This window comes from Pezoporus flaviventris, unplaced genomic scaffold, assembly GCF_033815535.1.
Source record: "Pezoporus flaviventris isolate CSIRO_AGI_PZ_B2104156 unplaced genomic scaffold, CSIRO_AGI_Pfla_v1 ptg000013l, whole genome shotgun sequence".
Taxonomy (NCBI): domain Eukaryota; kingdom Metazoa; phylum Chordata; class Aves; order Psittaciformes; family Psittacidae; genus Pezoporus; species Pezoporus flaviventris.
Genome location: NW_026892561.1, coordinates 20,739,949 through 20,766,160, shown reverse-complemented (window position 1 = coordinate 20,766,160; position 26,212 = coordinate 20,739,949). Strand labels below are relative to the sequence as shown.

General features: G+C 40.1%; 1 protein-coding gene across 4 annotated transcripts in view; it reads right to left on the bottom strand.

The window, feature by feature from the left end:
- Nucleotides 1–25,545, bottom strand: part of RGL1 (ral guanine nucleotide dissociation stimulator like 1) — a 66,319-nt gene extending 40,774 nt beyond the window's left edge. For 2 of the 4 annotated variants that reach the window (XM_061452098.1, XM_061452099.1), the window contains exons 1-3: nt 25,455–25,545; nt 24,340–24,450; nt 4,622–4,830 (exon numbers count right to left, since the gene is read on the bottom strand). In XM_061452098.1, the coding sequence (XP_061308082.1) occupies nt 4,622–4,830; nt 24,340–24,450; nt 25,455–25,481 (347 nt within the window). In that variant the 5' untranslated portion in view covers nt 25,482–25,545. Of the gene's footprint in view, nt 1–4,621; nt 4,831–14,642; nt 14,806–24,339; nt 24,451–25,454 lie in introns of those variants that run through there. The other 2 variants (XM_061452100.1, XM_061452101.1) reach the window with 2 other exon arrangements.
- Nucleotides 25,546–26,212: the final 667 nt, after the last annotated feature.

Below are 26,212 nucleotides of genomic sequence, written 5' to 3'. Positions count from 1 at the left end.
ACCCCAGACAGAGTTTCATACTCTCCAGCCTATTCCTAACATAAATAGCAACAACCCCTCCCCATCTGCCGGGCCTGTCTTTTCTAAAGAGCCTATGTCAGTGTGTCAATTCCTGCAAAAGAGATATCCTACACCTGGGAGATGCAGATGCTGTTCTCTCCTACTTTGTGCCAAGGAGCTGCTCACTTGTGAAAAATCCAAAGGGCCTTTTTTGATCTGGCCACATCACTGCTGTCCCTTGGACCAAACAAGAGCTCAGCATTGCCATTCATAATAGCAACTACCTTACTTGATAATCCATAGTTACAGAGAATAAGAAACGGCTCAAGCTCTTCACATGAAACTAAAATTGACAACTAATGCCAAAATCTTACTTTTTTTGAGGTTTTTTGTTGTTGTTTTGTTTTGTCTTTTGTTCTAAACAGATTCCCTTTTCATTACTTCTTAACTGGAAAACAAAATACAAGTACCTATAAAACACAGATTATGCACTGACACCCACTTAAATCTCTGTACTGTTATTATTGACAAGTACCAATATTGCAAAAATGCTACTTATTCTGTACTAATGTAGAGATGAAAACTAAACTGGTTAAATTCAACTACTATCCAATTATTTTTTTTTATTTTCCCTTATCTGCTTTTCTTCACAAGCCCATATTCCACAGCTGTGTGTAAATCATTATAACTTTTATATCTTAAATTTCATCTAGATTTTGTCCCAAGTCATAAAATTCTAGCTTATCCATGATATTCAAAAAGCCAAGAGAAACATCCATGGATTCTTACACGCTCTGCTCCTAAGATTTGTGAGAGGGGAAGGAAGTGGTGACCTCCTAGGATTTCCTGTGGATTCTATTATTCATTGTAAAAGGCTGGGGGTAATGGCGAGAAGGTCAGGCAGCCTGTGTGCCCTTCGGCTGAGGGAGACATTATACCTTATTTTGAAAGGCGCACAAGCCAGTTAAGATTAGAACTGGGCTCAGAAAGGAGAGTTCTATTCTGTGGAGACCTTTCCCTTGTGCTTTCTTGCCCTCTTCTGACATTTTCACCTCTTTAAAGCAACATCAGGAAGGTAGGGCTGACTTTGAGTCAAATATGCTCCAAACTTGCTGCTGTCCTAAACAACCGGACTACCAAAACTTACCTGAAATGCTGCTATAAATATCATTTAGGCTATTTGTTTGAAGCAGAACTGCAGTATTCAAACTTCCCTTGTTCTCCCTTCCTACCTTCAAAGCCAACCACAAGAGGATATCCCTCCTTAAAGCAGGGCTTATACCATGCCAGCACATTACCAAAATCCAATACGACGGAACTCGATCTCTTGAAGACCACAAGGACTCAGCAGTGCACAGGTCTGGCCCAAGATCCTTTCCCTCAATCAGCAGCCAAGAATGCAGTGAAAAACAAGGACATCAGCTTTAGAAAAGGACACCTATTTTCCTGTTAATTCCTGCTTGAATTCTCAAATGAAATCCCTTTTAAACTGGCTTATTCAAACATTTCAAAGCTCAGTTAGTCCTGCCTGCATAATTTGTTTTCCAATTAAGGCTGGTTTTCTCTCCTCTGATAAACTCCTAAGAAAATGTAAGACTCAAGTCAGACTTGCCATTTCTGTTGTGCTGCAATCCAGTTGTAATATGACAGATGAAATTCCCAGATATGAAAATATAAAGAACTTAATTGCAGAGTTAATTGAGCTAAATTGCACCAGCTATACAATTTACAGAAACCTTTACTGCACAGAGCTGGCATTTTCACAGGAGCCCAGAGAGTTTAAGTGTCTCATGACCAATGATTCTGAGAGAATGAGTACTTTCTTCAGGCTGTTTTTATAATCCTATTAACACATGCTTTCCAAGAAAACAATACAGAAATTAAAGCACATGATGAATTTCATAAAGATCTTGAGTTTCTCCGACTCTTAAATTCCTGATCTTTGATTATCTGATTTTATAATTTCAATGTTTTATTAATTTTGTACATTTCTATTTTTAGCTTGCTATGATCCTTTTTACTAGGGGAAAATATGGGAAGAAAACAGAACAGTTTATCTAGAGGACTCTACAAATTTCAGGGCAAAAGCAAGAAACCCAAGTGACTTCTTCATTATCCTTAGGACAGTGCAGCCTAACAGAGTTTGAACATTTTAATGGCTAGTGAATCCCTACAAGCACCTACTGAATCCAACCAGATGAGGCAACCAAGAGCTCCAGATACTTGCACATGAAATAACCACCTATCCTGTTATACACAGGACACACAAAGTCCTCTGTGCAGAAACACACAGAATAAACCAGCCCAACAGCTACAAGACCCCTTTCCTAGTCCTGACCAGGGGCTTTGAAACAACGAAAGAGCCAGCCCACACCAAGGACCCAAAACAGCTTCCAGCACCAAGAACTTTTCTCCAGAAACAGCGCTTTGGTGACTACCCAGCTTAACAGATTTGACACTAGATTCTAAACTTCCTTGTCAGATCTTTTATAATCATACTTTTCCCCAGAAACAGCGCTTTGGTGATTACCCAGCTTAACAGATTTGATACTAGATTCTAAACTTGCTTGTCAGATCTTTTATAATCATACAAATTACGTAAGTGTGATATATGAATTGCTCTTTGCATAACAGTCTTCTGCCTCCTAAGAACAGCAAAAAACAACCAGATATAAAAGTGTAAAAATATGGACATGTGAAAACTTCGGTGGAATTCCAAAACTGTCCCTGTGACTTAAAAACCTACTCTCGCTTTACTTCAGTATGCTCCCTCCTCCTAAATATTTGCATCCTAGTGTATTCCTCTCACTGTTTTTCTTTATTATCTGTTGACAGCAGAGTGTCTTCATGGTGGGGTCTGTTGCAAAAAGTTCTAGCCATGTTTGGACAGTGAGTTTTAAAATGAAGCCGCAGTCTCAGGTGGGACATTTGTTTGCATTCCTGAGGTACCTCAATAAGAGGGAAGTAAGAATGGAACTGCTAAAAATCAAAACTACGTTGGCCATGTCGAGGAATGCACATAAATATGCTTCCTGGCAATCTAAAGGGGATATATGAATGCACTTCAAGACAGAATTAGTTGTCTTAAGACTACTTAAGCGCCTTTAATTGAAAAGCTTCCTGTGTACAATCCTGTTCAGAGCCACCTTTGACTGACTGATTCACATTATTTAAGCTCTCTGCAAGGTGTCACAGAAAAGAAAATTTACAGAAAGAAAATTTCCCCAGATACACATCAATTAACACAGAAGAACCACAAATGAGCAGTCTGGCAACCCACCAATACAGAGCAAGAAAAACTGCACTATTAGGGGAACAATACAAAAAATAGCCGCTTGGGGCAAAGCATCCTTGCAAAAGATGCAAATTCTAGTCATTCAGAATTTTCCATTTAAAACAGCATCTTCATGAAAGTAAGTAAAATAAATCATACATGAAAGATTAATGGCTGAAAGTCACTGTGTATATGCATACAGCTCTTGGATTCTCTTTGGCAATCAACGTGCTTAGGCAGCAAGAGATCTCATGACACACTGTCACTGGGAAGTCAGCTCCTCTCTAAAGTTATTAGAATCCACACAAACTTGATGTCCTTTCCTATTTTATTCTTCAAAGATACGTATGTCAAATATTTAGAAACCAAAGCTGAAGGCATAGAAAGAATTACCTGCTCAAAAGAAGGAATTCCTCAACATTTTTATATTCTTTCATATATGCAATTTTTATTGCTCCTCCTGTTCTGCATCTGAATTGGTACGGACTGACAGGTAAAGCTCACAGTAGTAAACCTCACTGTACAGTCTGCTTACCAGGATGGCTGCTCTTTCCTCATCTGAGTTCTTTCCTGACTGTGAAGTTGCTACACTTGAGCAACCACAGCTATTACTACAACCACAGCAGGGCTGGCAGCTAGGCATTTCAACACTGCTATGAACTGAGCCACAAAACACTCATTTAAAGCAAGGAGTACTATACTGCTTTTCAAATACGAAAGAAGAGCACAGATAACTTATCTATACCTTGGTTCCTTATCTGCCTAGTGGGGAGAGCCAAGGTTAAAACCTGTGAGTTCTTATGCTGCTCTTCTGTACTAAGGAACATTAAGCAGTTCTTGTGCTATCTTCAAAAAATTATGACTGCACGCTCATGTGAAGTAATAGAAGGGTATAGTGAAAACTTGCTTATGGCTGGACAATCCTTGTTCAAAATCAGCAGCCCCCAAAAAGCAGAATTAGGTCTGGAAATATCAGTATCCAGCAAAACATAAGCAGCTGTTCTAGATTCCTATAGGATTTACAGCCCATGCATTCTGGGTCATTTTTTGGGGGGGGAGGGGAGGAGGAAACAATATTAATTTCTTGTGTCAGTTCCAGTTTGGTTTCTTAACAGTCAGACACAGCATACTTTCTACCTGGCAACTATGCTTTAATGAGAGTTGGGATGTGGGCAACACGCCTTTACGCACTTCATGTTTATGTGGAAATTGTGGAATTTGCAGTATTATTGATATCTGTCCATCAGGTTATTAAGTTCATGTGCACTAATTGTAATGGAAGGAGTTCCTGACAGCATCCCCCTATCATGTAAACAATGGCTTAGTTTTCATTATACTGGCTCTTACCTGTCAAGGAGAAGTTCCAATACTTCTTTAGCAGAAGCAAAAGCTCTGTATGTTGAGAGAAAGATACTGATGTAGGTAAAATCATTATCCCCAAAAGCTGTCAGAAGGTTCTCCACAAGTTTCTCCAAAGTTCCAGCTTTTATTGCCCTGATCTTGCATGTTTCATACTGGCTGACAGTGTGTTCTGGAGGTAACTGGTCTTCTTCAACCTACAAAGTCGAAAAAAAAAACAAAGCACAACAATCAGACACAAGCCAGATCCCTGACAAGGCCTTCATAATGAAACACAGATTAAATTCCATCTTTTCAGAGGAATAGTACATCTTTAATTACTACATTATTTTGGCTCTCCAAACACCAAATGCTCTATCAAATAATGGAGACTTTTAGTAAGTTTATCTTTAAGATACTTCTCTGACATGCTCCACATAAGACTTTATAGCCTGACTGCTATCAAGTTATTTTATGATCCTATCATATATTAGTATCTAAAAGAATATCCATTATACCACAAAGAATAATATTACTGGAGGGAACAACAGTGGTAATCCAGGGTCTCACTTAACTTCTGAATAAACATGAAAACTGACCACAACTGTAGCATCGGCACTTGTGATTCCCTTGCTGAAAATACCAACTTTGGCTCACCACACAGAATGTAAGGGCATGAACACATCTGGATGCGAAACACTTCATCATACTTTTGCAAGGAGTTTGCCAAAGTCATCTTGCAAACCTGCCATTATAACATTTCAATTTTCTCTTAAAGTTTCCAGTAGGTTCAATATTTGTCAACAAATCTAGGGTCTGGTGTTGGGGGTGTGTGTGCATTTTAAACAGTTGGCTTGAACGCTTACATCCTGCTTTAAGTCTGAAGCAGCTGGAAACATTCCCTTAAATTCTACCACTATTCAGAGGGCAGTTCAGAAGATGATTTTTGTGGGTAGTTTAAATACTTATTTGTTAAGTAGGTGTGATAAAAAAGCTTTAAATATGGGACTGTAAATGAAAACATCAAGAAGAGCAGCCTAACAGAAAATTCCTCTCTACCTTTTGAGTTGCCTCTGGGAAGGCATTTTCAGACCACTGATGTAGGAAAGGCTGAACTCTACATAGGCAGCATGGGGGAGGTGTGCAGTTGCCCTCCCATTGTTGCTGTTAGTGACTGACATACTACATCATCAGCTTGAGGAAAATGTGCTGTGATGCATCTGCGGTTTTGCTTTGATACAAATACGTGGCATGAATAATCACTATTTAATCACTATAATCGCGTATCACCAGCACCAGTGGAACTCCAGTTAGAAAAAGGGCCTTTTCCTCCAGAGAAGGAAATGGATTAAGCCTATTCAAGTGTCTGCAACATGAGAGAAAAGAAAAACCCTTTCAACAATCCCCAGACATCACTATGATTTATGTAAATAAACTATTGAAAGGTCATCTTAAAGAATTAAATATATTTTTGAAGTATCCACATTTACTGAGTTTAGAAGGTATTTTAAGGCAAGCCGTGTACCTAGCTAGGATTAATGGCATTATGCAAAAGGAAAATCAGACCATCATGAAATATTTCAAGACTGTGGCAAAAAAAAAAAACAACTGGAATCTTTTTAGGTTAAATACATCAGTAGAAAAATACTACAGGAAATAAAATTGCATTGGGTATGAACACACAGCAGTCTATCTTAGTCATTAAAATGCAACCTGCTGTCTGCATTTAACAAAAACTAGACAGGGAAAGAAAAAAACAGGAATAATATCAGTATCCATCAATATTCTTGATTTTCTAACAATAAGTGGGCCTGGGTACAGGCATTTTTTGGCAGAGAAGTGCCTCTGTGTCTGTAGGAAGCCCTGGAAGAGCAGGAACATCTTGTAGGATCAAGACACAAGGCCTCGTCAACAGACCATAAAGAGTGTAGACACAGTATGTAAGCAAAGGTCCTAGGAAATTTGCAGCAACATGTCAACTGTAAAATGACATTTTTCAGTTAAGTCACTGAAACAAGCCATGCCCAGAGGCCTTTTTCTGCCCACCTGCTACAGCAAACTGGGCTTAGAAAGTGGCCAAGCCAGAACACAGCCTTTCATTTCACTTGGTTGGGTCAAGTTTAACCCAGACTAGTTGCCCACCCTTGATCACCCCACAGCTACAGAAACACACCAGCTGATAAAGGGAAAACATGCCTGCGTGCAAGATGTAAGACAAATTCTGGAAGCACTGCTAATTTACATCTGTTTGATTGTGAAATCGCAAACTAACTTGGCCTTGTGTCATGAACCCATTAATGCCTTTTACAAATAGGCAAGGCAATGCACAGTGCTACTGCACCAAACCCCACTGTTACCCCAGTGCAACCCCACAGGAAAAGAATTTAATTTCACCAGGATAACTTGCAAAATATTGTTCCGCGGATCGGAAAGCTGTTTTAGAAGTGTATAGTCTGTTACATACCTGACTTAAAGGTGTATCTGGAACATATATAACACCACCATTACAGAAATACTAAAAGGATATATTGCTACTACCACTATACATCTTCTCCACTCAAATTTTCCCTAAGCAAAACCTGATTGGAAAAAAAAAAAAGACCAAAAAAACCAAAAGAACAACTTTATTGCTGACTTTTCATCTTACAATTAAAATATACTTTTGTATTACTAGTTAGACAACACAACCACCTTCAAACAGGGAAGAAAGTCAACACCACTGTACTTAACTATTAATGTTCTTTCCAACAGATTGGCCCACTCACAGTGTATTGACTTACAGCCATATTCTACTCAGTGCGTGTAAAAAACACTCACTTACGTGACTGTACCAAACAACAGCAGAATCTGTTGCCAAGATTGACAAATGCACAATATTTTCCATTAATTGCAACACTGCAACTTCCCCAAGACATCATGCTGAGAGCATGTTTAAAAAATGCCTTTTTTTTTTTTTTTTAAAGAGGGCAAAACAAAAAACGATCCCAAACCCTCAAAATCTAAAACTGAGTTTTGTCAGTTAAACTGCTAGAAATCATTTTAGGAAATTTTTTGGGATTGTTTGTGTTTGTATTATTTTAGCAATTCTGCCTGTAAGTTTGAAAGGAAAAAGGACTTGGCAGATGAGGTCAATAACAGACTTTCAGAATAAGACATTGTGGGCTGAGTTAGCATGCTAGCAGGAAACTGCTCTGTCTGGATTTAATCAAGAGGCCATCTCTTCACTGACATAACCAGGCTACCCAAAGGCAAGCGAGTTTTAATGCTTGCTTTTGTGCTGGCTTCTCAGAGGAATACTGCTATCAAAAGATGTTCCTAAAGCTCTTTGCAAGCTTTGACAGTGGCACACAGTGATCACTGTTACATGGTACCAATTAATGGCACCAGAACTTCTACACCATTTTGTGTATCAGAATAACAGAAAAGGCTCTCCAGCACCTTCTGTTCATCTCCTTCAACATGTCCAGAAGTCTAACAAAGATGTCAGACCCCAACATCTCAGGGCTTCAGTAAGATTTTCTTGGTCCTCTACAAGGCTAACCATAAACAGATACGACGTTTTAGAGTCTGAGTTATTTCGTATTTTTATACAGTATTATTTTGATTTTTCAGGCAACAGATGATAGCTTTGATAATCTGCAAGTGTAACTAATGAGCAAATACCTTCCAACCAGATAGACAGCATCTTTCAAAAGCAAACGTAGAAAGGTTGAAGTGAGGTATAATCTTGTAAGTCCTTGTTTTTTGAGGCTGTGCAGGTACTGATGATCTACGGTAATTCTATTATCTTTACTAATTCTCTGCAATGCTGGACCTTATAAGGGGCACACTCTGACAATCATCTTGCAGCTGTGCAGCACAAAACATTACCCACATATACAGCTCTTGCTGAAACATGAGAGCTCCATGCAGACTGAAACACATCCAGACTAAAACGTTCCTCCAAAACTGACTCCAACATCAGATGCAGATGCCCTGTACTGAAGGAGCTATAATTTGGTTCCAAGCTGGTTATAATCAAGAGCCTGACCCTGCCCTATACAGGCTGGCTCCCGAATCCACACTCAGTCTCACTGACTCATCAAGGCATTGTGAAAGTGCAGGATAGCCACACACACAATTGCAGGATGAGGAAAAGATATGATTATCAGCATAATATCCAACAGACATCTTCTCTCTGCAGTGGCCACCAACACAGGGTTTGAGGAAGCATGCCCTAAATTACAAGCAGCTCGTTACCAAGATAGCTTGTTACTAGGTGTGTAAAAGCAACAATCCTTCATGAATCTGGTGAGACACCATGTGCAACCTTCAATACCCAATCTCCATTTCCCATCAGTTCTTCTCTGCAAAAACTGGAAAAGAGATGCTTATCTCTGGCCATTTTGCCTACCAATGACAGGAAAATAAAGCAGAACCTGTATACGTCCCAAAGTTGCCAGGTATTTCACTCAGTTTGAAAGCTAAAATACAGACCTGCATTCCACAGCCCCATGGGCCAAAGGTACAAATTCTACATGGGGACATTCAATGGGATTATAAATTAGAAACTCCACCATCCCCTAAATAAATGATACATCCTAGCAAGAGGGAGCAGAAACTCAAGATTAAAAAAACAAAAAAGACAGTTCAAATTCTGAACAGTACAAAAGGAGGCTTCTACCCAAATAGAAACATACAGAATTGCAGCCACTACTTCATAAATATCACTTGAAACTATTGCTTTTACCAAAAAAACCCACTGGCTTGTGTTTTCTCTCCAATGCAAATATTATCCCTTGAGATTCTGAAAGCAAGAATTGTGGAATGAAACCAAGGCAATAGTTTTTCATTAGGCAGACTGGAATAAAGTACTGAAAGAAAACAACTGGGATGAAGAAGAAGTAAATGAGATACCAAATATTCTTCAGGCTTAGTCATTTAAAACATTACCACTTTCCTGAAGACTTGTTTTATTCAGGAATTCTGCAAAAGTACTCTCAAGATAGTGAAACTCGTCTCTCTGCAACACAGTTTCTACTGATTTTGACAGATCTTCAAAAGCTTTTCACTTTCCTTGAAACTTACAGCTTTTCCAAATGTGGAGTTTTCCACTCTAGCTATTTTTATTAACTTCAGGGACAGACACCCTGTGCTGGAATAAAACTGCCTGAAGTGCAGTAACTGATAAATTAACTAAAACCAAGGTACTCTAATAAAGAGTAACTGCTTCATTTCACTCTTTGCCTAACTGTGAAAATGCAAATAACCTTAAACCTTCTGAACATAGGAATTAGATTTTTTTGTCATTTTACCCTCATTATTTGGATATTACTTCCATACACGCTATTCTCTAGCATAAGCCTTTAATTAACTACACTCATCCTTGGGAAGGTGAAGGGGAAAGAAGGGAGGGAAAAAAAAATAAATCAAATAATGGAATGAGTAACTTCAAAAGCTCCAGAAATAAAAACATCTATAATGCCAGATGTAATACCTAAGAGAAGAAAAACCTTCATTTAACATGCAGTAACACATCACTGAAAGAAAGTAGCAGGGCAGATGAAACAGAAAAATTGTTTGAAGAACAACCAGATTCCATAGCAAAATCCCCACAGAAAATAGTGACAGGACTAAGTTTATCAAATGAAGTCAGAAGTATTTTAACTATTGCTAGGGAAGGCCCCTAGCTATACTTATCGATGCTTCCTCTTGCAATCAGTTTGCAATGCTGATAGTATTTAAAAGAGCCTTGCATCCTATCACTGTCCTTGTGCTCCACTCTGCAGAACTGTCAGCCTGGAAAACAGCTTGCATGAGACAGGACTCAATTTAAAGCAGAATTTCCAGTCTAGGAAATGGTGGCTTGAAATGCAGGATTTGGGTGGGCAGAGGTAGCATCTCCTGCAGCCTGCAGACTCCAGGCAGCATAGACACTTGCCTTTGCAAGAGTGCCTGCTCTTATTGTACAGTACACTTGGAAATGAAATCACTATGGAGCTGTCTCCACTTTGCGAATTCCCATTTCCCCATTTTGGATGCTGCTGTAAAATCAGAATTCTGCATGTTGACTGCACCAATCTCAGAAGCCAGAACAGCTTTATGACTTTTCCTATGATCTGACAACTAGGGGTATTCTTGGATTTCCAAACTTCCACCCTTTTCCTTTTCTTTCTTACAACATAAATAACCTCTCTCGGCAGCAATCCAGAGCTTCCAGGATCAATCCTTACAGCTCACAGCCTGGCTGGTATCTGCCTGAAGAGCTGGCAAGCAGTAATAAAAACTATAGGTCAGATTTAGAGGTTAAGAGAAATAAAAAATAAAAAAAAGGAAATGCAAAAGCCTCTTACACAAATGCTGCTGCTCAGTTTACTCGGGCATCTTGCAGCTACTTAAAGCCACTCTGGGAGAAAATGAGAAACAACATGCATACCATGGTGCTGAGCTGTGCGTTCTCACACCTTCTGAAGTTATGCAAATTTAGACTCATTTGGATATCAGTGAATTACCTGGGACTAGCTCTAAATGAATCAAAGCAAAAGTAAAGAAGCTGAATTTACACATCATTTCCCACTGCCTGTATTTAAAAGAGTTTAGGCAGGTGCATTAAGAAATTGAATTTTCAAAGTGGTCTAAATTAAAATGGCATTGTTCAGCTCTTAAAAATGGAACTTGGTCAGCCATGGAAACACAAATTCTTCCTCTGACTTTGTCCCAGTTCTTAGAAGCATCTGTGCAGCAAAGGAATGTAGCCATATTATTCAATGAGAATAAGTCCTCTGAGAAGTTCACTATGCAGCAATGCCCTAACATCTTAGCCCCAAATCTCCATCTCTATCTATCTTGTATGATTTATGCATTTACCTTTTCATTGCTTCTTACCTACAAACAGCTCTTTCTCATACTGACTCTCACCTCTCTTGCTAGAAAGACTTTTAACAAAATCAAGACAAGCCCTCCCACCCTCTTCTCTTGTCTGACTTACTCTTCATGGAACCTGAAACATCAGATAACCTAAGCCCTTCTCATTTTTGTCATGCTCCACAGTTCTACAGTTCACCACAATCTTGGTCTCTCTTAAACGTGCCAGAGATGTATTATTTTCATATACGTCAGTATGTATAAATATTCCTTGTTGTGGTTTTAGTCAGACATTGAAGCTTCAGCTAGTTTCTAATTTAAAACAGAAAAGTAAGAAACAGAAACCAGTAAGTCAGGTAAGACGCTCAGCCACGGGTATCTTGCATTTTTTGACGAACAGCTATCATCAAATGACATTTTCTAGAAACACTCTTCTAGCCCAGCAAACATGTCCAATATTAAATATCTGTCCAAAGCCCTTCTGTACCAAAGAATTACTTTTGTAAAACTCTGCATCCTCCTCTCTTCAGTGCATAAGAACACCAAATGTCCAATCACCAAACTGAGTAGTAAATAGATACTCTAAATAACAGCTAAGTTAATAGAGCACCAAAGTGAAGGCAAGGAAGCAGGTTTTATTGCCCATTTCGGCAGAAAAATCAGCCCATTTTGTAACAATATTTTGACTCCTGGAGACAAATGTTACATAGTGTTACACAAGAGACAAGTGTTACATAGTGTCTCCATGTAGGAAAAGCTCTTCACAGAGTCTTTGGATTTGCATAAAACAGTCAGTGATTAACTCAAAACTAACAAAAGCTTTTACAGGTATGGATTATTGAGGGTCCCTAAAAGGGGAAAATAGGCAGTTGGGGCAGTTCTGTGCCCCTAAAACAGTAACTAATAATTACTGTTTCTGCTAACAACCCTTATCTTCTCTTCCTTGCCACACTATCCCTGCTTCCAGGCTGTGCTGGAAATTCATAGGTGGCAAAGCCTGCTTACAGTTCCCACGTGAGTTATTTACTAGGAACCATAAAGGAGAAAGGAAGGGGTGCTGAGCAGGGAAAAACAGTACAAAAAGGTGGCAGACAGATCAGATATTTCACTTGACTCTGAAACAGTCAATAGCTCTCAGTTAATCCTGACTAGAATACAGTGATAGGTATACTGTGCCTTTCATATGAGGAATACTTAAATGTTCAAGCTCACAGCACAGCCAATGCTATATTTACATACAGAATGCAAGCTTCAAGTATGATTATCTGAAAACATGGCATGATCAAGCAGAACAACTGTTAACTGCAGATGTTAGAGTTTGGCCCTTCAGATTACAGTCTTGCAGGAGGAAGAGTCCCTCCCTGGAGGTCCTCAAAAGTGGCTCAAGAGAGTCTTAGCACTCTGGAAATTGAAGCCACAGTGATAGTAGCCACAAGTGGTAGAGCCATATACGAGACCTCCATATACTTCAGATTCTCCACCTATGGAAGGGAAGGTTAATACTGACATCCTCTAGAAGGCACTTCAGAGTCTATAGATGACACATACTCTATTAAACTAAGAAATATCATGTCTACACTGAGTCCATTAGACTCAGATGTAGAGGGCCACCGAATCAATCCAGTTTTGTTCCAAAAAGCAGGCAGCGGAAGCTAAAGATGGCAACTAAAACCATGACAAATACGTGCATTCAGCTCAAAAGGCCAGATCCCAGCTCAGTTTTTTTTAAGGTCTACTGGAAGCCTGAAAACAAACTGTCTTTTACTGACACGAACACTTCTCCCCAGTTCCTCCCCACCTATCTTACAATCTTTGGAGGAGTCACCTGCCAGTGTCAACACAGTACCAGTCAGTCTAGATCGTAATATAGGGTTGAGAAACCAGAGTGTTCAATGTACAAGACCTAAGAGACCTTCACATGGCCTTAGCTTTTGTACTGTTACCCAGCGATGGCAGAACACTGTCATAAGCCAACAACTAAGGACACAGCAAGCGAAGAGTAGTACAAACCCACATATGAACAAGTACTTTGAAAACACTATCAAAAATCACTGTGGGATTTTCGTTAAACAACATGACACACAGATATGTATTGTAAACAGCCGCATTGAATACACATAATGGAATTCACTTAGTGTCTAAATGGAATTCACTTATTAGTATGTAAATCTCCTACAGAAGAGCTAACTAAACTCTGAAAGTATGGCAAAAATGCTTAATGCCATGTCAACTTTCCAACTTTAAGAACATTTCTAACAAATATGAACACACAGGACCTACCTTCTGCACTTCAGTAAGCTAGGCTGACCTAAAAGCACGTATTAGTTCCTTTTTGTCCTTCCAGGACTCCTTTTGTATGCAAATATTAAAGAACTTTATACAAGGCAGACTGTATAAGCTACAAGTCAGGTTACCTGATTCAGTGACATCTGACAACACTGTGGCCTCTACAAAAAAATACTTTCACCTAATTTAAACTAATCGAGATTTCAAAGGCCTACAACATTGGACTTTCTCCCCATGCCATCCATATCAATATCCTCCCAGATATAAAAAATACAGCTGCTAAAGTCATCATCCAAGCCCACAAATAACTCATAGTCTGCCTTGAAAGTGAAAGCTTTATCCCTATCCCAAGACTCATCTCATGATCTCATCCACCTCAACACTTATGCTGAAATAACTACATAATTGGAATTTTAATATTGCATCCCCTATCACCTCCCTCATTCCCCACCTTATTGTTAAATGGCCCTTGATTACTTTGGCAAAAGGCTAGACATCACAGGATTATTTCCAGTACAACTGAATTTTTATGCCACTTGATACTGCTATAGTATTAGCCCAATAACATCACCACTGCACTGAAGTTGAAAATCTGCAATTACCTTCATATTTATAAGCTAAATGCTAAAGATGACAACTCTAGAATAAGAAATATCACAGAAAAGTTATTATACAAATTCTGTTTGTGAAACACTGGTCAGCAAAGCCATTTGCCATGCTTATTTCATGAAAAATGCTAAAACAAAATATGCTGATATTTTTTATTAAATGCCAAGTATAGCAAAGAGAAGGGATGACTGATATTAAAAATAACAGGCAGATTTAACATGGCAAGAGTCACATCATTTTATGAAAATTATATGTCAACATGAAAAAACTGACTATTTAGAAACCCAAAGACCATTTTCCACCAGTATGTGTGCTGCTGGTAGTCAAAAACTCTGATACTGCTCCTGTGAAAAGTCACGCTATTTTCTTCCTCTTCCAGGAAGGTAATTTAATTGTGGAGCTCATCATCACTTTCTGCACAGTCAGCAGAAACAAAGAATGTCCTGTATGAGACAGCAGGCAACACTGCTGAACTCAAAATGGATTTAAGGATACCGCAAGTAATTATTCTGTTGCATAATAGTAGCATGAATGCACATTACATAACCCAAAATGCTTTTATTCACCCTGATCATATTGTTGGCTTTCTTTTTGCACTGTAAAGCTTGATCAGGCAATACACAGAAATTAAAAATGTACTGACTCAGAAAAATCAGTGTAAACTTCTACTGCACTCAGTGTAAACAACACAAAAGTGAAGATTATAATAGTACAAATAGCTGGAAAACTGTAGGTGTGAGGAGATTAAATGCGTTCTGACAGAGAAGAAAATATTTTGCAGAAGACTGATTCAGATTTTAAAATAAACTGAACTGGAAACATAAGGCATTTTTGTGGAAGAAAAAATATCCAGGAAATGTTGTACCATGTTTCATAATGATTATTGTGAGCAATCTCTATTGCCAAGATTTTTTAATCTTTCATAAATGAAAGAATTTAGCAGTAAGTAACCATTTTCATGACCACAGCATGAATACATACTTAAGCTGCATTATAAACTTCATTTCAATGGCTGTGCTTTTTACTACCCTTTGTTTTAAAACTAAGAGATCTTTCCAGGGTGGGGCCCGAGTAGAAAATGAAGTTATAGTAAACTAATGTTACTTAATATTATAAGTTACCAGTGTGAACATTGATTTCAGTGCTGAAAGAGTCCAAAAATATTACTTCAATCAGTAGTTCAGGTCAAACTGTATTTCTACTATATTATCTAGACATAACAGGGCACCTCATTAGGAATCTCTTAGGATTCTTCTCTTGTATACATACACATAGAGTGTCTACGTGTAACAGGTCTGTATGTACTACACCTTTAAACGGCAACATCCTTGTGTTAATTCTACAGGTATATTCTCTATGACAAATTCTGTGTGTTCTATGACAAACTGCATAAGCATATGGCAACTAAACATACTGCATATGTACACAAATTACTGCATTCTTGTAACTACAGCACCCAGCAATTAACCCATTTCTTTTGATGGAGCAGAAAGTAGCACAGGTTGCGTGAGTTGGCACTGAGCCTGCTGCAGACATTTAAGAATACTATGTTGAAGCTGAACTTCAATCTTTAGTCAATGGACACAAATCAAAACACACACATAATTATGTGGAAGTATCCAGCGAGAATGAAAATAAGTATAGCTTACAAGTAAGGGAGGAAGAAAGAGCAAAAAACGTCAGGCTGTAAGATAAAACAAATTGTTCATGTTTACTGCCTAAGTTGGTTTTGTTTTGCTGTTGGTTTTGTTTTGCTGTTGGTTTTGAGGGATTTTTTATGAGGGGTTATTATTTAATTACTCATCAGCCATTAACAGCATAACTTTGTTGCTCTCTGTCCTGTTCTAACCTTATGGCCACCTGGTGTTTTCTGAGCAAAATGACTGGTTCTGCATAAAGAATGCAAGCCTCACGGTTAAGTAAGTGTGCAAGAGTTCATTCACATTTTGTTTGCTACAGGAAGCCAGCAGACTGAAAGCACAGCCAAAATCAATCTGACGCACTCAATGGGAGGGATGCAAAAGCATAAGATCTGACTTCCAAATGAAATACGTTATTGTTACTTATGAAACATTTCCAGCTGCAGCACAATGGCTGCCATGTCAAAATGGAAGACCATCCCTGCCCTAAAGGATTTCTACTCTAAAAGTACAAAATGCACTGCAGGTAGAGACAGAGATTACTACAAACCAAACAAACAGAAAAAGGATATGTGGGCCTATCTTCATAATAATTTTCTTGTTGCATTTGCATGTAATATTTACACTGACTTCCAAATGGACCTCAAGAGTATTTAGTTAACTAATCTCTTTCACACTGAGGATAACTGTTAATCCTGAGTAGTCTACTGACTTGCCATTTGCATCGTAACACCAATAAAGCATTGACATTATGAACCTCATCTAATGAGTTCTATACACATGAATACTATAAACCAACTGAAGGACATTCTGTGCTTGATTCGAGTCAAAAAGAGAAATTCAATATGATTCAATGCATGCAAGCTTTTATGCAAGTTTATGTGAGGCATAAACTATATATAGGAAGAAATAAAACCCTAGATAACTTTTAAGCATGTGACAATCTATTTCTGCTTTGGGATATACAGATACTCAGAATTCTAGACCACTTATTTTTAAGAGTTGGAAGGAGCTACTGATACCAGGAAGTCTAAGCTAATAGATGGAATATATCACAAATCTCCAGTTTAAAGCCCAATAGCTATGATAATCTGAACACATCTCAAAGCTGTCAGCCATTCCATATTTAATCATTCTGAGACCTTTCAATATAAAATGCTACTTTATAATAAAAACATGTTTTACTTACACATAGAGCCCATGGACTCCCTAGAAAGGAAGAAAGAGTTAATGACTAGGAGAAAGGTTGAGCTTTCATAAGGAAAAAGACAACTGTTCATAGCACTGTAGGGGGTGGAACGGGAAAAGAAAATAATTCTTTAAACTGCTTTCAGAACAAAAAGGTGGGAAAAAACATAAAAGGGAAACAGGTGAAAGAAAATAATAGAATAACAGGATCATTCCGCAAAAGCATTTGAAATGCCTACACCTTACTGGTGCCATTGTGGCACAGTAGCTGCATTGCTAGCTGTAGTCCACAGGCCACGTGCTGGAGACCCATGAAGAACTTGAAAGCCACTGCAATCCACTCAGGCACAGCAACTCATTCCACAGGAGAGGCGCTTCTCCACGTGCTGCATGGTGCATCCTTGGGGTCCTGCTGGAATGTTTTAGGAAGGAGGTAAACTCTAGTGTCTCATCCAACACCCTTTCTCTTCACAGAAGGGATTAGAAGAGCCAAGTCTCTGCACCTGTAAGCAGCAGAGTATATTGCTCTCCCAGATTTCAACAGTGAAGACTGGATAACAGAATCACAGGGCATATCAGGAGGATCTTGCTCTGCTACAACTTTTCTTGCTTGTCCAGCAGAGCAGAAGAGTTTTCTCTCTCACAGATCTGAATACTCTACATTTGTGTCAAAACACAAGAGTTTGCTTCTACGCTCCTCAGATCACTAGATCTGAAAATGAATAGTGAGTATATTAGGTGAGAACATGAAAAGCCCAAAAGATAAATTGGTCAGTTTAAGCTACAGGGTGAGTCACTAGCCAAAGAATACCGAACATGGGACTCCTGACTTGCTGTACATTTCTAAATCCAGTATCATAATTATCCTTAAATTTGTATGACACGACCACTATACATAATAATTAATGTGCTCAATATCACCTGGATCGAACAGTTTATTCTCAATGAAGATTTCGTTTTAAGTCATGGGAGACAAAGGGACAACCACCACCAGTTTCAGTGGTGCTTGCAGTATGCAATAACTTCTGCACTGATGCAGGGCTGAGCTACACAGAGATGACTGCAAAAATGTGGACATAAATTGGTATTTGGACACAAATTGGTAGCAAAGAGGAACAAGTAAAAACTCCATCAGACTGTAACCCAGTAACCTGACAGAGCAAAAGGGTAGTGACTGCTACCACACAAAATGGCAGAAAGCTTCACACCTAATGCAGGGGTTGCCAAAGTTTTATTTCAATTGCCAACGCTGCTAAAGGGTAGCAACACTCTGATGGGTAACAGATGGCTTTTGCAACTAAATGTCGAGAAATATAAGAGGCCAGCAAAACAGTCTGTTGAAAGTACTACCCTCAAAGGTCGCAGCATGGCACACAGACCAGAGAAAAGATCTGACGGGTTAGAGTAGGCAGAAAATTAAATCATTCAGAACAACACTTGGAAGCAGCAACAAAAAGCCAACAATTCTGCAAAGCATAAATAAAGGGTACCAAAGCAAGTCAAAGGACATTATTCTTCCAGTGCATAAAAGGTCTGATGAGACCACATGTAGAGTACCATACTCTGTTCTAGCTGCTTTATTTTTAAAGTGGCTGTTATGAAGTTGAATGGGGTAAAGCAAAGGACAACCCACATGATTCCTATATTTGCAGAGTCTAAAACAGCGAGGACACAAACGTTTGCTTCACACACACACAAAAAAAAGCAGTATCTGAGCATCCAGAGCTCTCATTGACCAGGAGCAGACTACAGGATTGCTGGAAAACCGGCCCACAACAAACTCCCATACTATGTCGCAATGTCCTGACATCTTATGGACATTAAAGCTCTCATGATTCTTTTTATGAGTGCCTGTGTTCAATCCCATTCTGCCTCATTAAGTATTTGCTGCAAACAAATTGAAACCAGGACTCTATAAACAGCAACACTTAATAATTGTCATTTTAAGTTAAACTAGAAGTTTTTCCCTCAAACAATGGCCAGATGCTATAGAGGAAGGTGAAGAAGTAACAGCTGTAACACACCAGTCTAAAGGAAAAGACTCTGATCAGCTGCAGATGTTTTATACCTAAATCACAAAAAGTTACATGTCCTTTATTTTAAATCTCATATAGTATTAATGCATTTGTTCTCATAATTTATAGAAATGTCTAATCGTTCCTGACTCCTTCTAGGCTCAGTTGGACTCAATTACTTCTTCCAGGAGCAAGTCCTTCAGGTTAATTACATGCAGCGTAAAATTATACATTTCTCCTATCCCCCTTGCTTCCAAAAGCGCCAAATACTCCCTGGAGATAAAGCATCCCTTCTCCACTCTCCGGTTTAAATGCCTTCGCTACACCCTCCTATTCAATGCCAGTACCAAGCCTCAATCCTATGAGTATTTAACAGATGTTAAACCTGCACTTCAACCCTAGCTGCACCAAGACACAGACTTAACAGTCCTCACCTTTTCAGTGCCTTCAAATGCTGGCAATCCTTTCCTATCTGTGAATCCCTTTTCTAAGTTTTTTACCTTTGAGATGAGGGAACAAGCATCAGGAATCCATGAGGTGCTACTGTAACCTCCTTAATAGTATTTTCTATTCTAAGTGTTACTTTTTTCCCAACTACAGATTAATATTTGGGCTTGCTTTCACAACTGCTGTCACATGGTTTGTGAATGCGTCCACAGATCTCTGGACTCTCAGAAGTCCGGGTCTTCTCCCCAGGTGTTTTTAATTGATCCACTTCTGGTGCTAAATTGTTTCAATGTGCTGCTGTGTATTGATAAACAGCGGCTCCTTGCAGTATACATGTCACGTGTGGAGAAGATACCCATGTGATAGCACTATGAAGCCACTAAATAAATACAACCATGCAACTTCAACAGCTAATTCATCTCTCCCTTTTTCTAATTCTTCAAACTCTTCAGCAACCTCAAAACCTAGCCTTTTTGAAATCACATTGTACCAGAATCACTTCTTCTCTTTCCCACCTCCCCAGATGAAGGGGAACTCTATGAAATCCCAGGCAACAGCACTGCTGCTGAATTTTAAGCCCCATTCAAATCATACTTTTGTACTATGTTATGTTACAACATATTTCACATAGTTGGTCTATGTGAAAATTTGTGGCCACACTTTCAGGGTTATTTGGATGAAAGATGCTGTAAGAATGTAAGATCATTATCATTTCACTTACATGTTTTTACTTTCCTTCCGGTCCCTAAATTATTGGTGGCATGGTGCCGAACTGGACTACAGTGCAGCTGTATTCAGGCCCAAGCATGATTTCATTCTGGTCAAGGTAGAGGGATTTCATAAACAGCAAATGGATTTCTATGTCCAAAACACAGAATTCCTCACTATACCTTTAAAATGTCATTAACAAAAAAAGAAAAAAAAAAGAAAAAAAAAAAACATCTCCTCATATATCTCCATAGAATTCTTCTTCTAACATAACACAGACTTTATTATTCAGGCCCAAATGTAAACCTACATCCTAGCATACAACCCATGAAGAACTACAGGTCACTTCTTGAGAGCTTGCATGGCCACTGAACATGAAAAAAGAGCATTTTGAGGGTGAATCAAGGACAAAAGAGGTTCCGGGAGACTGCAGGGGCAAAGCATGACTACTCCTTAGAGGTAACTACTGGTCAGCTGCTCATCCCTTCGGGAATTAGGTCTAGATGTATCTGTGTTAACTATGAGGAGACATAGAAAGTATGCAAATAAAACATAATTAGAGTATCATCCCAAAGCTCAAAGAATGGTCTATCAAACTGGTCCACATCCAGTGGACAAAAGCAGCTTTGCTGCTGTCTAAGCATTCTGCTAAGAATATAACATTTAAAACACAAGTGGGACACTTTTTCTGGTGTTAAAAAAAGGAGAGAAAAAAAAAAAAGGTCTTATACATAAGCTCTGATAATATATTACTGGGTGATAACATTAAGACATCACACAGGTTTTGCTTCTGGTTTAGAACATACTACACACTGGCTGCATAAAGACAAGCAACAGCAGGTTTCACACTGAGTTAGCATTCATTTACCCCTTTCACACAAGGTAATCCCATTTTCTTCGAGGGGATAGGCCATGATCTGATCACTTTGTGCTCATTTCTTCACACAGGTATATACCTCCTTACAGTGCTGGCTATAGTAAGCTATTTATTTATTTATAAAATAGATTACTACAGCAGTAGTAAAAGATGCAAGTTCAAAGCATGCATTTACACACATATTTTTAATTAGCTTTCCCAAGATTACATACAAGTGTGACTAACATGCTCGCAATGCTCCAGCCTGTTTCTTAAATGAAACCATCAAAACCCAAACTGTAGAACTAATGGTTTCTCCAGGGCTATTCCCTTTACAGCATCTCAGTCCAGCCTGTATGCTGCTACTCCCAGGCTTTCCAACAACACACAGCCACATTCCTTGCCAACTCTTCTTTAACCCAACAAGTGACCTAGATCTAGCATTCAGAAAGAAAATGCCAGGTTTTTTGCAGAGCAAGGTGATTCTTTTGTTATCCTTTTCACTTACTTCTTCAAAATAAAGCAAGATAGTATTTGGTGATGTTAGCAAGATAGTTAAGGTACCAGAATCCAGAGAGAACCTTTAACATCCAAGAAACCTAGTTTAAAAAGACAGGCATCCTGGCTATAGGAGGAATTCTCAGTGGAGATCAATGATAGCACAGAAAGTCATATATTGCTCTGTATCACAGGTAAATTGAAAGTACACCAAAGGCAAGTTTTCATACATAAACTGGCTAGCTATGAGATTCTGAAACAGTCACACACAACCTGTGCCAAAACAGAACAGTGCAGTCTCCAGCAACTTTTACTCAAGAGGCCTCCCTTAGCTCTTGCTGCTCCACTTAATATAATTACCATTAGCAAGAGATGCCTCTGCACAGCCTTATAGGAAGGGAGGCTGCCTGTGTCTTTCTAGTTCCATGTGGCCTTGCAGAATTATCCTACAGCCTTAACTAAGTGTTAATTACTCTGCAAGATTAATGCACTGTCAAGCTGTCACCCTTTGACAGCTTGGAATGAGAGGTTTAAACTCAACTGAGAGCATCACACTGTGCTACAAAGCCAGTTACCCTTCTAATTATGCATTCTGTATTTGGAATTGGGAAAGGCTTCCTTTTTAAAGCTCAGTTTTCATTTTTGAGTGCCTGTTCTACGTGCAGTGTCTATTACCCAGCTGATGACTACATTGAAGACGGCTACTTGGGATATCCCTGGAGCAGAGACCTGTGCCTGAACCAGGAAGTAAGGAGAAAAATATTCCATAAGAAGTCATTAATAAGCTACAGTACTATATGGTACTATTATGCCCACAGCTGAAGGAAAGAACAGGAGGAAAAGGCCTATGCAAAGCCAAAAGGCAAGCTGAATGAGATGCCAAAGCTTTCTTTTTGATAGCTATATACACACCTATAGGTAAAGTAATTTAGTCCCCTCTGAAATCTCCTATGTATCTACTTTGTGGGTCTCCAGTAGTTGACAGGTATCTTCCACCATGCAAAGTCAATGGGAGCACACCCCATCTTTCTTCTTTCTCCAAAACAGTTCCCCAGACAAAACACCATTTGGAGCAGACAATAATACAACCTGGTTTCTGTACAGAGCCTGTCAGCTCCTTGGGAACTGCTTTTCTGCTTCTGCCAAACATACAGACAGCACGACAACCTGGCCTTGGTCTGGGCAGTCAGGACAGACTGCAGGAACCTGATTCCAAAGAGTCTGATTTAGCCAAAAGGGACTAACATATGGTAAAAATTAAGAAACAAAAAGTAAGCTGCAGCAAGGACAATGATCAGTCAAGTCCTGGCCTGCTGGTTACACAGGAAAATACAGTCGAACAGAACACCTAGGACCTCTGAGCAAGATGAAAAAGAAATCACACATCTGGCTCAGAAGGGCATAAAGGAGAACAGGAGCAGGCTCAGAGAAAATGTGAGGTTTTGCATGTTCCTAAAATGTTGATGCTTCCAGGCACCATTTATATCTCAACCCATACTTTAGGAAGCCACTGTTGGAAAACAAATAAACAAACAAAAAAAAAAACCAACACCAAAAGCCAAAACAAGCTAAAACCTCTTTTTTGACATATTGTTCAAGTCCAGGAGAAGGCTAGATCCTAACTTCTAACAAGTTAGAAGTTTCTGTAATGTTTTTCTGATGGAATTCTCAAACAGAAGCTTCCTTCTAATGTATGTGACTGTAAAGGTGTTTAGAAGCCAACTGGCAGTCACATGCAGTACAGGACAATCATTCAAAATCTATTTTTAAAACACCACAAAGTTCTCAGAAAAGTTAGTTATCAAATAATATCACTGTTAAGAAAACACAAAAATATTTAATGATAGATTTGGTACTTTTCAGCTCTTCCCCTTTCAGAAATTTTAAAGTATTTAAAAGCACCCTTCTACAGCAATTTGTTTACAGTTTGGAAGAGTATGTTCTGCTATACACCCAATGCTACAGGATTAAAGGAACCCTGAGACAAATAATGTTTTGAATCAATCTCTGTAGGAACAAACCCAGAGCCAGAAGTTCAGCTGTGGCCAAAAAAATGAAAGCAGAAAGAAAAAAAAAACCACCCATGCGTCTAAAATCCACTCTTGACATGTAACCAGTGGCTAACTATACATGGCAGCACTAGCTATGAAGGAGCATGGTATTTCTCTGTTCTCTGGATTAAGACTCAAAGGAAAAGCAGTCTATGTCATCCATCAGTAGAGCAAGAAACCTGATGCTTGAGGACTGGTTCTGAAAGCTTAGCAGTCATTTAAGATGTGGAGATACAGTCTCTATAGGCCTCCTCCAGGGCACATAGGCTTGGAGGAACTCCTGTTCCTGGCTGCATTTCCTGCGACCTACCCCAATAACAACTCCAGAGGCAGAGTGAAGGTCTCTTCCTTACTCCTTCTTGAAAAAAGGACTCCTATAGGAAAACCATTTGCGAGCATTATGGAGCCCCACCTGCCTCAATAGCTCATTCCTCACTGCTTCAGTGTTTGGTGTTTTTTTAAATAGTGAGAGCAGTCAGTGCTAAAAGTTAATATCCTAACAAAGCATGTGGAATTCAGCTCCCTGGAGCAGGCTCCAAAGTCCATGAACAGCCTTCCAAAATGCCACTGTGCCAGCTTTACTTACCCCTAGCCATCTTGCTCCTTTGTTGGCAGCCTGCTGAATCTGCACTCTTTTCAGGGTGACATGGTAAACAGCTCCCTCTTCTACCTGTTCACCCTTGTCCTGAATTGTGCTCTGCCAGGAAAAGGGGAAAGAAAGAAGAGAAAGGAACGTTTTCCCTCTTCTGCTAACCACAATCTATACCAGGTGCTCTACTGCTTCATGCAGATTTGAGGGCACAAAATGGGCTGCACAAAGTAAATAGAACAATCGAAGCAATACAGGATACTTTCAGATTGAGGGAATACTGAAGATATTCATGGCAAGCTGTGCTTTTCTGTGTTATCAAGACACCCTGACTTTCCATTTAACTGTTTTTCCTAGACTAGCACATATTTTAAATAGTTGTATAAAGGCTTTTCTAAGGAAATACTTTGGCTTTGATTAGCAGTCTTCTCTTCCCTCTCTCTTTCTCCCTCCCCTTCTCCCTTTTCTAAAGCAATTAATCTCTTTGGCCTTTCATTTATGGAAGGAATTGTGCTTTTTAAAACTGTTGAATTACTTAGACAGCCTTTAAACTTTGAAGCTAACAAGCATTTAAAATACAGCAACCCCTTCTTTTTTTTTGACAAGAGGGACCTAAAGCGCTTGTGGTTTGCTTTTCCAAAAGCTCTTATTTCAAGCTACAAACAAAAACAAAAAAAAAACAAAACAAAACAAAAAAACGACAACTTTCCAGAGTCGAGGCTTTAAAACTCACAAATAACAGAAAGCTGGGGGGGGAGGGAGAAAGTATTCCAAACTTTAACCGAGCATTTGCTGCAATGACTTCTCACTTCCTAGATTATTGACCGTACAAAAGAGCGCAAGCTGCTGCAAGGCGGACAGAAACATTCATCTGAGCTTCTCTGAGGGGTTACCAACTTCCACCTCTGGACCCCTCTCTCCATCCTCTGTAAGTGCACACACACAGAGGTACTCGCGAAGATAAGCATCACTCGGAAGCGAGGAAGAGCAGAAAGGCGATTAACACACGGCGTTTCCAGCGAAGCTCCGGAAAGCAGCGGGCGACGCACCCGGCCGCCCCTCCGGCACCGGCACCCCGCGGGTAGGGGAGAGGGAACGGGACGACCGGTTACCATTTTAGCTTTCCACAGCAATTTCATTCTCGACGCCTTCCCGTGCGCCTCGATGGGCCACGCCGCCGCTTTTCCGCAGCCGCTCCGCCGTGTCAGCGGCCGCCGCGGGCCAGGCCGGGCCGGGCCGGGCCGGGCCGGGCCGAGCCGGGCGGCCCCTCGGCTCCGCGGCGCGGGAGACAGGAGGGCGGGCGGCCGGGCCAGGCCACGCCTCGGCTCGGTCTTGCCGAGGGGCTTCCTGTTTATCGCGGGCAAGCCCGGCCGAGAAGTTAGTGCGGATTCAGCAGTTGGCGCCGGGACCCGCAGCGGGGCTGCAGCTCCTCGGGGTGCCGGCGGAAGTGGGGCGTTCACCTAGCCTCCTTCGCGGTGTCCCCACAAGAGGGACAAGGTGCTGCTCATCCTGCGCGGCTTCCAGCGGGACGCGGCACGGAGGAAGGGCCTTCTGCCAGCTCCGCCAGCCATCGCCCCTGTGTCAGCAGCGCACCGACTGGTGCCCGGGCACGGCAGGGGGTGAGCGGCGGTGCCCTGTGCCTGCGGGGGGCCGGGGCAGGTGCGGAGAGCAGAGGGCCGTGTTTTGGGGGCTCCCTGCCGTTGCTGCCGGATTTTGAACTGCTCCAGCACACAGAGAAACGCAAAATGCACAGAAGGCAGGAAGTTTAAGCCAAACTTAATTAAAAAGTACAAGCTTGAACGCAAGGAAGTAAAACATTATGGTAAAGCCCGTCACCGCTGTGAGCGGCAGTACTTTACGTTGTCGTGGT